Source organism: Meriones unguiculatus, chromosome 12, assembly GCF_030254825.1.
Source record: "Meriones unguiculatus strain TT.TT164.6M chromosome 12, Bangor_MerUng_6.1, whole genome shotgun sequence".
NCBI lineage: Eukaryota > Metazoa > Chordata > Mammalia > Rodentia > Muridae > Meriones > Meriones unguiculatus.
Genome location: NC_083360.1, coordinates 27,994,185 through 28,008,703, shown reverse-complemented (window position 1 = coordinate 28,008,703; position 14,519 = coordinate 27,994,185). Strand labels below are relative to the sequence as shown.

At 46.0% G+C, this 14,519-nt stretch overlaps 1 protein-coding gene across 7 annotated transcripts in view; it reads right to left on the bottom strand.

Moving 5' to 3' along the window:
- Positions 1 to 814: 814 nt before the first annotated feature.
- The window catches only part of Tbc1d14 (TBC1 domain family member 14), a 94,514-nt gene continuing 80,809 nt past the window's right edge, over positions 815 to 14,519 (bottom strand). For 5 of the 7 annotated variants that reach the window (XM_060365431.1, XM_060365430.1, XM_021630628.2 and 2 more), the window contains 3 exons: positions 13,235 to 13,344; positions 5,080 to 5,338; positions 815 to 3,286 (listed from right to left, as the gene is read on the bottom strand). In XM_060365431.1, coding sequence (XP_060221414.1) covers positions 3,221 to 3,286; positions 5,080 to 5,338; positions 13,235 to 13,344 — 435 coding nt within the window. In that variant the 3' untranslated portion in view covers positions 815 to 3,220. Of the gene's footprint in view, positions 3,287 to 5,079; positions 5,339 to 6,682; positions 6,887 to 13,234; positions 13,345 to 14,519 lie in introns of those variants that run through there. The other 2 variants (XM_060365429.1, XM_060365432.1) reach the window with 2 other exon arrangements.

The following is a 14,519-nucleotide window of genomic DNA, read 5'->3' as shown; positions in this document are numbered from 1 at the left end:
GAAGTAGTATGACATCTCCAGAGGCGTTCACAAGCTAGCTCTTCTTTCAGGGGTGGTATGGATGCCAGCTCTGCTACCAATCTGCTGTGGGAGCCTCAGCAAGCATTTTATATCATATTCTTCTAAGGGGGTTGCTGTGGAGATCAATAACCCATGTACAACACTTGGTCCAGAGCCTGGTGTAGCTAGAGCAGCCAGCCCAGACCTCAGTAACTCCACAGTCTATCACCTCACCTCACCACCTGCAAAGTTCAGTGGCTTGGAGAATGAAGCCATTGGTTTAGAGGGGAAGTGGGCCCTGTGTTTGTCCCTGCTGAAGGCTTTCACATACTATTAGGCAATCTCCCAGCAGTCTTAGGAGGCTTGGAAGTGACAGCAGTAGGAATCTGAAAGGAGACTGACATATACAAGCATTTGTCCTGTCTGGTTTTAAGTAGCTTATGGACCTGACTACACACACAGCCACTTTCCTAAGTGGCTCACAGGAAGGAGCTCAACCCTCCACCTCCAGGTTTAAAGTTCCAGAGTGTGAAGATCACTTGGCTCAGCAGCTAGAACAGAATAAATAAATGTGGTTACTTGCTCTCATGGGAACACAGACTTATGATGGGGAGGTCAGGGTGGCAGGCTTCAGGAAGTGCAGCACAGCTGGGCTCCCCAGCAGTTTAGAGAGGACAGCTGATCAGCGGACTCCCCGGAGGAGAGTAACTGCCCTGCTTTGTGTCTCACAGACCCTGAGGACATTTTAAACTACTTCCTGCTACACTTCAAAGCAAGAAGTCAGCTTGAAACCAAAGTACACAGTGAACAAAAGTAACAATTTTGCATGACTTTATTTTAATAAAACCACATATTTACAATTCAAAAAGTCCTAGTTTGATACACTTTACTAAACAAAATTAAAGGTTAACTTTACAAGCAATTAAAACATGATATGTAGCAAGTGTTATCAGGAGTTTTCCTATTGGCAAACTGTTTAAAAATAGTCACAAACTGAGCAGTTAGAAGTACCTTTGAAGAGAGCACTGCTCCCGCGGTGACAGGAAGCCTCTCCTGCAAGCTCCCTCTAGAGTGCCAGCTGCCCAGCACCCTCAAGTTTGGTGCTGAAAGTCAATGGCAAGTGAGGTGGGAGGTGCAGACCTCTGCAGGGTCACTTTCCAGTTTGTCAAAACAGGAGTATGAGAGACACCCTCGAAGTAGAGGAACTTGGAACTGGATAGCCTCTAAGGAGGGCACATCAGGCTCACACAAGTCCCAAACAGACTATGAAAACCTTGTTTGGAATAGAGATGCAGTCAGTGTTCAGCTGGCATGGAGTCTTGTTTGAGAACTTCATGCATGTCCACAGATTTATGTCAAACAAGAAAAGTTAAGAGCTGGGTTGTGAACACAGAATTCCACATTCACAACAAGGTGCCCAAGTCCCCTTGTCACAACACTTTGTGTGACTTAAGGAATGTCTTTATGTACACTAAGAAAATATATACATCTTGAGAGAACAGATGCCCATGTTGTAGAAGAAAACTAAGTACATATGCAAAGGACAGCAAACAGGGCTGGGTAGTCCGCTTCTCATGGCCAGCTGAGCCTGGGCTACATTCAGTATCTGATGTCAAGAATGGCTGGGTCTGGAGGCCACTGGATGGCTGGTGAAGACATCCTCCTCCAGGAGGTCAGACATCAGCCTTTCACACTAAGGCAGAGAGCTGTATGGAGGATGCTCTGTAGCCTCCCTAGAGAAGCCACAAGACTACAAATGAGACTCCAGGAGAAAAGGGAAAGAGGTGGTATGGGTGAACAGCATGAATATGACAGCCTGCTGATACACTGCACTATCACCAACAGGTATAGCAGATGAAGGGAACCCATGCAAACACATTGCAAGTCTCCCTGCCACATGCTACAGTCAGTCAAGGACTCCCCAATGGCTATCAGAAACTAGAACAACAGAAAGGGTGATTTCTGGGAGTGGTAGGTATGGCTGCAGAGGGCTGTGGATTATAGACCACACAGGCATGTGCTGGAAAATATATTCTCAACCCTGGCCTACCTGTACCCTAATGAACCAGAGTGCCAGTGGAGGTAACCAGTTTCCACAGATACTAGACTGTTCTACTCTATGCAAAAACTGTTTCTGTGAGTCTGGATAATCAAATTTCTTATGCAAAGTTCTCAAGTCAAGGAAAAGTCAGAACAACAACCTCACCAATGAGCTGAGAGAAATCAGCTGGACCAGGGAAGGGCTCCTACCACTGAGAATCTGGAAGACTGCCTTACTCTTCAGTCCTCAAAGCAGGGTGTGAAGCTTATCCTCTAAATCCAGTTGGGGACAGGAGAGAATCACTGGTACTTAGAATGAATGCCACTACTCAGGTGACAAAGGCAAAAAGGGACATTCAGCTAAAGCAAGGAAACCATCTCCCTACTCAATGGTGTTTTCAGAGGATGCTATGCCCAGCCTCCCCAGGAACAAGCAGGTAAGAGGGGGTCAAACTTTGCAGACCCTTCCTACCTTTCTTTATAGGACCTGTCTTTATCCCTTCTCAGCATGTGGCTCCCCTGCTCCAACCACCATGGCTCCCAAGATGCAATGAGCGCTACTTTGGAAAGTGGGATCGTAATGTGAACTTTTTAGCTTTCTTGCTATCAGGTGTCAAGGCAACAGGGTCAAATGTCAACACAAAGGTCAAGTGGATTTTCAGGAGCCTATACGCATTCACCAGCAACTACCCTACAAGAACCCATCTTTCTCACACTGTCCTTGGTAGGGAGATTTAAAAATACCCTTTATCTCTGGAAAGATTATCTCAGTAACTAAGTAAGTAATCCTTTTCTTATCCAACATATGAGCCAATAAACAGCTCTGAGGTCTCCTAATAACATTTCTCATGCATCTTGGCTAAGAAAAATTGTAATGTATCTTCCAGTAGTTGGCATAATAGCATCACAATTTAATTAGCTGCAGCTGGAATTAAGGATCAAGGAGACAGCCTGCTTTTCTCTTGAACCCACATGAAAAACGAAGGGGCTAGCCATGACCAATGCCAGTGCATGGGTCCACTGAGATGCTTAAGGCTAAGCCTGGATGTGATTCCTTAAGAGCTGTTTTGTTTTAAGGCCAACTCCAGCATCAGAAGTCCGAAATGGAAAGAGCCCCTGTTCTTCCCAGGCTTAAGTCTGAAGCTTTGCTTTAGTGACAAGTGTGAGTTACCCCTGAGCCTCAGTGTCTGAGAGATGGGCTTCCTTTCTCCATTTCCCGGCTGTCTTTCTGCAGCGCGGACAGCACCTAGAATCACAGAGAAGACAGCTATGGTTACACCCACAGGCCACACTGACCTGAGAATCTCATAGGAACAGCAGAAAAACAGCAGCCATCCAACAGCCCCCACCCCCAAATGCCTTCCTGCTAGCTCCTGAACACAGTACTGAGGCACAGGCTTCCCAGAGGGCACTAAAAGACCATCTTCTCCATGTTGCACCTACAGCTGGTCCCCTTCACCAAGAGGTGGGACAGAGGTTTTGAGGTAATTGTTCCTTCCTCTGCTCTCCCAGCGCTTGGCTGACATCTTTAAAAAGCATCCCACTGCACTGTTGCCTAATAGCAGCAGTGAGAGCCAAAGGCTCTGTTGCTGAACACCCACTGCACGCCAAGCAGAGCATTCTTAGGACACAGGGAGCCCATCACCTTCAACCCAACATCTCATCCACAGTCAGAAAAGTCAGTGGCTCCCGTGCGGGACCTGAATGCTTGTCAAACACACCTAAAGGCCATCCAACTTCAAAACCATGGGATTCTTAATAGCTCAGGACCTACCTTGCAGCACAAGTGAAGCAGAAACCTATTCAATGGGTTTCAGGTAAATTGCACAAAAGGAGCAATAGCAGACAAAAGCACCCTCCACCTTCACAAGGACAGGACTGCAGACCAAGCCTAAATAATCTTGTTTGGAAAAGCTTGCACTACCATAAACTCAAACAGGGAGCTGAAGAGGATGTGCACGGCCCTGTGAGAACTGAGCTGCACGAACCCACTGGTGCCCACCATCAACAGATCATCTGCTACCACTAACCCACTAATGAGAAAATGTTTCACGCAAATAGCCCATGACCTAGCTTTAACCTAGTCCCTAAAACACAAAGAGCAAAGCCTGGACTGAATCCTTCCTTCTGCATGTTGTTCATGTGCAGGGTAAAGAATGAGCCCTTCTATCTATGGAAGCAACACAGAAGAGCAGCAGCTGTGGCTGTGTGAGCAGGTAGTCAGGGAAGGACAGTCTGCCTCTGAGGAAAAGCCTGCCTTTTCCATCTGGATTCAAAAAGCCACTATAAGCAACAGACTAGAAGATCCTAAAAACCCTCACACAGCCTCCTACACGGTTTTCAAAGGGATTCTCCTTAGCTTCAGGCTCTGTTTCCACTATCTTAAAATTCTCAGTAACTTTAGAGCCACAGCCCCATTTTTCTATTCACACTTATCAGTCAGAGAAAGGCTCTCCTCTGCCCTTGGATTGCTGATGACAGCAGTCAGTCCTACTCCTACATGACCTGAGCACACCTTTTTAATTGCTTTGCTGAACTATAATTCGTGGGCAATTCACCCACATAAAGCATGCAAGTAAGTGGGTGGGTTTCAAGATCTTCAAAGGTATGTGCAAACCTCACCAAAAGTCAACCTTAAACCATTTTCATCCCCTCACGAAATGCTGTTGAGACAGCACTTGCCGTCAGACCTGCAGACCTGAGTTCAGTCCTGGGACTCACAGAGTGGAAGGAAAGAACCAATCCCTGTGAGTCATCTGTTGATCTACACACTCGTGGCACATGCACTACCCCCTCATACAGTCATACACAGAAAATAATGTTTAAAAAAAGTTAGGGAGGAGGGGAGCTTTCTGGTTAAGAGGTGACTAGAAGTACTGACACTACAGCATGGGGGCAGTCTTCCTACGCACAGTCAGAAGCCCAGGTATGAGCCAGGCCATGTACCTCCATCCTGAGCACCGTTTCCAAAAGCCTGTAAAAATGCTCACTGAGCAGCACATTGCTTCAGCCTCACAGCTGTGTCACATACTCGCTTACCTGTGCCCACTTCTTGTTCCGGCTCTGCATCTGGACTGTGGAAATGGCTGCAAACACTTCATCTGCTGGCAGGTCCTCAGGCAGCCTGGTCAGAAACTGGGCACTGTGGATGAAGTCCATCCTGGTCAGGATATCCTCGAATAACTTCAGGATGCCCAGAGCTGTGCGGAAGAGAAATTCTTCCCCATCTCGACAGAACACATCCCAGATGCGGCAGGCCAAGTCCAAGGGCAGGGACTTACTATACAAGGTGAAGATCCTGGGGAGAGATAGAGCTTTCAGGTTGGGGATGGCATAAAGCATGTACAACACCATGCCTTTTACACAGTGTGGAAGACACTGGCCTGCGTTCACTTTGAATGCCAATTTACATTGTACACAAAACAGCGCTGTCAGCGTCCATGTATTATCAAACAGCAGAGTTTCTGAATTATGGATACTGAATAACTCCTACTTGTAACAGATGTCTATCAATCACCTACTATGTGCTGAGATAGGTGCTGCATACTGAAGCTGTACCTCAGTGGAGCTTGGACTAGGGAATAAAAACAGGGAGGAGAGAACAGTCATTCTACTATTAGGGGTCAGCAAATTAGCAAGGTGTCAATTTTTCTGTTGTCATCGTTTGGTTTTTGAGTCAGAATCTCATTACACAGCAGACTAGGCTGGCTTAGAATTCATGATTCTCCTGTTGCAATCTCTGAGTGATGGTATAACAGCTGTATGCCACTATTGCCTGGCTTTCTCAATAAAACTGACTGTAGATTACTAAAAACTGACCTTATATGAATAATGCAAACCATCAGATGAAAGGTGTTCTGTTAAAAAAAATTGTTTGATTAGGAGCTGATGAGATAACTTGGTGGTAAAGTGAGGACCTGAGTTTGATGTACAGCACCCAGGTGCACTTGCAGATACCTGTAATCTCAAGTGGCAAAGACAGGCAGTCCCTGGGCTCACTGGCCAGCTTGGCCAGTCTAATGGATAAACTCCAGGCCAATGAGAAACACTGTCTTTAAAAACAAGTTGAATGGGTCCTGAGGAATGACCCCTGGAGCCAACCTCTCACCCACACAGTATATGCACTAATACACAAATGATAATCACAATCCAAACTACCTAACCACTATGTCCCAGGTCAAGCACTTCTAACCTTGGTTGTGCCTATGTTACTAGCTAGATGCCGAGCATGTGCTCTGTTAGTTATAAAGTGAGAAATCTGGGTATGGTGGTACACATGTGTAAAATGAGAACAGACACACCTAAGCCACACCTCCCCCCCAGACACACACAGGCACCAGTCCACATACAGGAACCATGTCTCCTGTCTCCTTAAAGACTGACGGGGCCAACAAGAGCCACAAAAAGGATTTCCCCCCATATTTTCCATCAAAATCCATGAAGTAAGCTTTATTCTTTTTCTTTTCTCACATAGGATAAAACATATTTGCATGTGGATCTCTATCAACTCCTTTAGGCAGAGTATGAGCCAGCACCAGAAGTAGTAAGACCACGTCTCCCTGAAGATGGCTGTGAACCCATCCCTTCTGATTCTAAATAACTCAGGACAGGCGTCTCTTCCTTTTGTCTAAGATTAATTTTTAATATTTTAAATTATGTGTGTATGTTAGGTACGTGCAAGTGAGTATAGGTACCTGTGTAAGCCAGAGGCTTCGGGTCTCCTTGTTGCTGGAGTTACAAGTGGCCACGAGCCACCTGATATGGGTGCTGGGAACCAAACTTGGGTCCTCTGGAAGAGTAGTATGTACTCTTAACCACTAAGCCATCTCTCCAGACCCCTGGGCATCTTTAAAAAGAAAAAAAAAGTAGACCGGGATGGCCTCAAACTTGCCACCCTCCTGTGGCAAAGTCCTAGGTCATAAAATAGTTTCTTGGAGCCTGCTGTATGCTAGTTGCTGCTCACAGGTGATGAAGATACAAAGCACTGAACAGACAGACAACTCAGGAGCAGAAAGGACAAACACACAGTGGAGTTTAAGGATAGAAAGGGATTGTCAGAAGGTTTTGCACTATACATGCAGACATAGATGGCTGAATGCATGTGAATGCTCTTCTCCATCAGGTGATCAGGAAAGAACACACCGCTGAGGAGAGGCACTTCCACCCACCCTGAAGAGGAAACAGGTGACCAGGAGATTCAAGTGATACGTGTATTGACTGGCAGTTCAAAGGAAAGTTCTGTGCCAGTTACATAGCTATGTGACTAGTCTGTGTAGAAAGTACCAAATCAAGAAAAGACCACCAGGATCAGAAAGTGAAGCTATCAAACTGCTCCCAGCCTGCACTGCACACAGAAATTCTTCCTGACCTCACTGTTAGTACCTACCATTTGTTCTATATGACAGCACAATGATTAAGGCTTAGAATTTTACCTTTATATTTATGTGTCTTTTAAATAAAATCTTTCTTGTCTCATACCTCCTCATCCAAGTCTAAGCCCTGGTGACTTTTCTTAGGAGGCTGTTTTCTAACCTTCATGGTCAGAAAAGGATACGTAAGTCTTACTGTTTGTTGTTTTGTTTGGGGACATTTTGTTTTGTCTTGTTTGGGCTTAAATATGGATATCTATTTTCACACAATCTGGTGTCTTGCTAATCAGGTGTAAGCAGGGATGCCCAGCTTCTTTTGAGGCCTGTCCCTTGGCTTGTCTGCTCCTCCCTGTGTCTTCACATGGTCACAACCAAGTGTTTCTTGTCAATGGTCACACTGAACCTCATGCATCCTTTCCCTATATGTCATCCAGAGCAGCTACTGTTCTCTCAGGGACACTACAGTACTGGCAAGGAGGAACTCTCATTGTTAATCCTGAGTGATTTCTCTGTGCTTTGCAGACCGTCACATCTTCAGGACCTGTGACTCCAGCAGACATCTTAATAACATGCTTCCAAAAGCCCCTATGCTTAGGTCAGGGCCCATCTGCAGCCATAAAAGCATGGGCTCCCTCTCCTGTCCTCTGCTCTTGGCTACATGGGCCTCTAACACTCAGACCTTCAGTTCTCAGCTGTCCCTTCATACTCCCTTCTCTCAGCTCATGTGCTTGGAGGTGGTGCCTCCAATCTCTTCTCTCTCCTTTATTACCAGGAATTTACAAATGCTTAGCTACATTTCAAACCACATTCAGTTTCAAAAGTTACTCTAAAGGAGCTGGACAGCACCTCCCCCCCCATGGAGCCATCTGACTCAGCCATGGTTATGAGCTGATGCCAGGATGGCCTTGGTCCTGCAGAAATAGATGGAATAGGAGTGCTGATATATGTACATAGCCATGCCCTGAACTGGATCTCAAATTCACATCCTCTCTATAAGGTTCTATCCTGCTCCCGGCCAGTGATTATGTACAGAAGTAGGGTGGACAGTCAAGTCCCTTGGCCTTCCCAGAACCTTCTGGTGCTCTTACCATAGTGAGAAGACAAGACCTCAAAAAGAAATGTTTCTTTGCTCCCTCCCGGATGCCAATGCAAATACTGAACTGCACAAGCAAGGCTCTTTCAGGGCTGAGTCCAACTACTGCAAAGCATTGCATTTCTGTGCTGCTGCACCAGTACCATGGGCTTTCACGATAGCAACACCAGAACTGTGAGCATCTATTTCTCCATAACACATGTGAACAGAAGGTATAATCTTTCCTGTTGAGATTTCACAATTTCCACAACTATTTTTATTTAGCCATGTCTAATCTCTTCTCTAAGTTTTTATTAGGTTAGATATGAAAAGGACCAAAGCTCCCAGGAGAAGTGTGGAAGGACTGTAGGCCCCTTTCCACATCAGCTGGTGCTCCAGGACAGGACCCCAAGAGTCCCTACAGAGAGACCCTGGGCTATCTGTGAGACTGCAAACAGTGACCCAGGGGCACCCTTGCTCTTCCATGGGGCATACCTCCTTACTACAACCCTGAAAGGAGGCAGTCTTTACTAAACAAATGTTGACACTGAAAACAAAGGGCATCGTAGGAAACTTGATCACAGCTTAGCTTAGGGGAAATGTCACCTAACAGTCATGACCACTGAGAACCTATGGCTGAAGACATACCAACAGGTCCTAGCACTAACTTTTGGCTGTGTCCAACTTCCTCAACCTTACTGGTTCCTAGAAATGAGCCTTTCATCTGACATTGGTTCAGGAACACCCTCAGCTGATGACCTACCAAGGTTCCCCATGTTTCTAAGAAATGTGGGAACAGATAGAAAAGAAGTGCTGGTTAAGAACTCTCAGGCCTGAGGCAGCCAACTCCCAGTGTAGACTTGCATGTCGGCAAAGCCAAGGTGGCCACCTAGACTCAGCTCAAATTCAGGCACTGAGTCCAGAAACACTCATGGTCTTCAGAGTAGTAAGAAAAGCGTTCTGCTGTCTGCAGCCTTACCTCTGGTCCAGCACCTAAGAGGTGATGGTAAGCCCTGTACTCAAACAGGTTGTATGTCACAACTACTAGAGTTTCCACTCCCTTCAACCATACTCAAAGCCCCAGTTAGCCAACACATTTCCAGACGGTGCTGGAGGGTTCTCTCTTTATAGAGAACTCTGACTACAACGTGGTACCTACCCTCATTCTGTTCTGGGGCAGATCCATAACCCAGAATCTGAGCTACATGGATGAACTTTGTACAGAATGCAATGGAAGACCAAATCACTGAGAGCCACTTCCTTGAACCTGCCCCGCAAAAGAGAAAACCAGATAGCTGTTCATCCCAAGGTGTCGTCATATATGGAGCACTCTGCTAGGTCTTTTGATTAGCTTAAGGGTATTGTTACAAAACCCATTCACATTCCCAAATAACTCTGCTGCTGGATAGCTCTCCCCATAGCATCTGGATCCTTGAGAGTCACAACATTCAAAACTCCACAGGAGCTGGGCAGTGGTGGCACATGCCTTTAATCCCAGCACTTGGGAGGCAGAGGCAGGTGGATCTTCATAAGTTCAAGGCCAGCCTGGCCTATAGTGAGTTCCAGGATAACCAAGGCTATACAGAAAAACCTTGTCTCAGGAGAGGGAAAAAAAAAAAAAAAAGAAAAGAAAAGAGGAAATGAAAAAAACCAACCAACCAAACACACAACTCCACAGGAAACGAAGAAAATTAATAGGCTCTTGCTCTGATCTTCACATCTACAGTAGAGAGGCAGACCATCCATAGCTAAACAAAGGCCCTTACCAGCTTTCTTCGTGAAGCTCTGTCCTGCACGGTTAGAAGGGGAGGAGCCTGTGCAGCAAGACAAGTGGACAAGTGGTGTTAGGCCACTGGCACCTGAAGGAACCCTTGAAAAAAGAAATGCCCTTGTCCTGCTTAGGACTTGAGCCAAGAAAGGGACCAGACCTTGAGGATATGAAAGTGAACCATGAGGCTCTGAGAGGAACTGCAAAAAAAAAAAAAAAAAAAAAAAAAAAAAAGACAACTTGAGTGTATGAGTGGTGCTGGAGGAGGGTGGACAGCAGAGCACCAGGCGTCTGCAGCCATCTCTGAGTGCCCATGGAGCCACACAGAAGAGGAAGGAGCTGACATACTCACTTGACCCCTGAGGCCAGATACTTCCCATATAATGTGTGCAGTGTGCAGGGCACAGTGACAATAAAGGCAGGCAAAGTAATTTTGAGCGTAGGTGTGGTGTAAGAAGGTGCCAGGACACAATTGGAGAAAGGTCCTAGAGTCAAATTGAACAGCACACGCACACACACACACACACACTAGCGGTGGCGCTGGGTGAGAAAGCTGCAGGGACAAAGCAATGAGTATTTTTCGTATGGTTGCCTCTAGTGACTAGAGCTTCCCCTGACCATCAGCACCCATTGAGAGCCAGCCAGGCTTACTGCAGACAATTAGTAAACACAGTAAGGATAATCAGGAGAAGGCACTCCCTGGACTTGGTTCAGCTGTAGCCAGTACTTTCAGAGCCTTCCTGTGTGCCTAGCCCTGTGCCAGGACTGGACACACAGCTGGCATCCTTCTTGGCCCTTACTCTAGAATGCAGCATCACATCAGGAACATGGCATACTGAAGGCCCTCAGGGAAGCACAGTACTCAGAAGGCCTCGGGCATCAACCACTTAAGGGCATGAAGGTCTCAGAAGCAAAATCCAGCAGTTTCCTTTCCTTGTAGACACGCTGGACTCACAGCCCTGCAAGCTGGGACAAGAACAAACAAAGCTGCCCTTCAGGCCATGACTTTCAGGACACAGTCAGCCATTATCAGGCTCTAAGTCAGTGAGAGTAGACCATCATCCACAGAACAGAGCATTACAGAACACTCTCCACATTGTCATGGTGGTTTTGCTTCATGGAGCCTCTGTCCCCATACACATGAGTTAATGTTCTACTGGGTTACCACATAACATGTAGCATTTTACAAGCCAAGGTTAAAAAAAAAAAAAGATTTGAACCCCCAGCATAGAATCTAAGATTCCTGTGGAAGAAGGAAGCTTCCACAAGACCAGACAGATGTCTGCCTCCCAACAATCTCTTGTTTTAGGCTGTGAGTCAGGGAAATTCAAGGGTTCAGGTTGACAGTCAAATATAGATGGTGAAATTAGGATGGCAAGAGCCTCTTGTGTACTCAAAATGTTCATAGAGGAAAGGAAAAAATATATATATGTTAAACAGATACCTTTTAAAAGGTATCCCAAACATTTATATGTAGGACAGACATACGGGACACCTGAGCATCCCCAATGGTGGCCAATCCAAGCCTGGGGTTTGCATTCTACAGGAACATCAGCTCCAGTGGCTTCTGCTATAAGCCTACCCTCAGCAGAACCCAGAACAGCTACCACGTTTCAGAGAGAAGCAACACAATGGTATCTGACACTCATTCCCAAAGATACAGACAGGTTTGCTCTATCAAGTGGTTTGGCCTGGGCATGGACAGTACTTAGATTTATCTTCCAGAAGTTCCCTTGCCTCCTGAAGGAAGTGAGGGGAAAACCCAAACCAGCCAGCTGTCTGTCCAGAGTGACTGAGTAGCCCACTTTCCCTCTCTATGAGTCAGTGGTACAGTCTAGAGACATCTCTCCCCCAAAGAGCCCTTTTCCAAGACAGAGCAGTCAACCTGAAATGCCCTGAATATCCAATGATCACATCTTTGCAGGAGCACAGTTAGAGAGGTTCCCTGGCCCTTTCAGATCATAAGGCAATATGTCTCATCTGGTTGGGACCTAGAGTTCTTGAGGAACACTATTCCACCACATGACAACTTTACCCTACAGCACTCAGGTTTCCAGGCCTCTCACCTGTCCCTCAGCCTGGTAGGTACACTTCAGGGTGACAGCCACCGTCTCCACATGACCGTAACTACTTCTGTACAAAGATATAACTGATCAACTGCTCCAGCTCATAATTCTGAAGGCTCCTCCTTAAAGGTCGCAGGAAACTTCTAGTCTCCAATAGGCCCCTCAAAATCCTCATGCTCAAAGTCAAACCTGTGCCCTCTGTGTTTTAGGTATCAGCTGCTAACACCATCAGTCCCTCATTCAGCACCATCACCAACACCATGATCCCCTGGCAAGTCCACAACATATTCCTAAGACCTCCCCATGACTCCTCTCCCTAATTTCCACCAGCCCCTGCTTACCTTCACTTGAGCTCTCACCCAGGAGCTCCTGCCTCCTAAGCTCCTTCAAGCTGACTTTTACAGCCCATAGCCAGACCCCTAAAACCCAAATGTTCTGGCTCCCAAACTCCCAAGCCTTATACTTGGCTTTTTACAATCCTCCCCAACACCACCAGCCTAGCTGCTAGGCTCTGACTCATTCTGAGGCCCCACATGCTGCTCCCCACACTCCTATCACCTTACATTGAGGCCCACATGCTGCTTCTTCTGCCATACTTACTCAGGCCCCCATATTACATCAGTGGACTTCTAGTAAAAGATCTATTAAAGACTTGTTGCCCAGAGACATCTCAGTTAATGGACTGGGCAATAGCACTGTAAAAACAGATAGGTCTAAGACCCTGACTACTAAGGGAGTCTAGAAGGCCAGGCAAGTCACAGACTATGACAAAGAGCCTAGAAATAAACAATAGGACTTCAAAACAGAGAGGAACTGGGAAGCAGAACAAGAAAACTCAGCTGAGTCCTCCAAGAAGTCATCAGTGACAACAGGAAAATGGGCAAGAAATGCTCTGGAAACCAGGAAAACTGAATCTTACCAATCGATTAGGTAGATGTCTGCAGTTAAGTTGTTTTTCTTGAAATGCGCAAACAATTTCGGCAAGTTTTCTTCAAAGAATACCTCAAATGCAGCAAAGTAAGTCAACATCTAGGAGACAATGTTAAATACACTAGTAAACTAGTCGTCAGTATGACTTTCTAATCCAAAAGAGTCAAAAGCTTTATATACTTAGAATATAGTAATTATTATCCAGATAACATGCAGGTAAGACTGTCTCTAAACTTCCCACAGCAGCTCTGTTCACATCCTATCATTTCTTCACACTGAAATCAGAGCAGGTACTAAACTTGCCACACAGGGGCAAAGTACTGGTACATGGCAGAGCTGGGACTGGAACCATGGCCTATAATACTATGAAGGTTGCAGGTGCATCGTGTGAGGTGCCTGGGAACGCAAAGCTGCCTGCTGCGCATGCCTAGCATATCCAGAGGGAGACACAAGACAAGAATCTGAGAGAAGGGCAGCACAGCTCCAGCTTAAACATAGAGGCCTTGACCACAACGGATGAAGACACTACAAGAAGAAAGCAGCAACAGGCCATGTTCTTACAAGCGTTGTAAGAAAAGAAAGAAAGCAGAGTTGGGGGAGAGACAGTATAAAGCAATCAGTAAGAAGAAAGAAGAGCTCCTGCTGGATGGAAGCCACCACATCTGGTGATGGTGAGTCTGCTCCACTGATTGTGCACCAGGTGCAGAGGCAGAACACAAACACTCATTTCCATGAAGGGACTACACTGTAGAGCACAGGGACGTGAGGCAACATCTAGAGACACTTGTGGGAAAGGGTGGCATTAGTGTGTTCAGGCCTCTAATGAGCAGGAACCCCCACAGCAGTCATCTTGACTCAAAGGTCACCAGTGCTGTCCAGAGCAAATGTCCCACTCAACACTACAATGCGGTGTCTCCCTTTCTTCAATTCCATATTTAAGAGACAGATCTGGGATCTTCAAAATTAGCAGAAACAGGTACCATTTTACTATACACAAAATGGGAAAATTAAAGCTTGGCATGGTGGCACAGACCTATAAGCCTAGCAGTCAGGAGGCTGAGACAATAGGCTTATGCATTCAAGGCTAGCTGAGTTATCAGGTAAAACGTTGTTCCAAAACAAACAAAGAAATTAAATTGATATCCAGGACTACTTTCTAGGACTAATGCATAGGCAATATAAAGTCAGTATGTTAGCAGCAATAATCTATTCAATGGTGAGACTCTTTCATAAAGATTTCACTCATTTTCTTGGACAGAAAGAAAGAAGTCCCT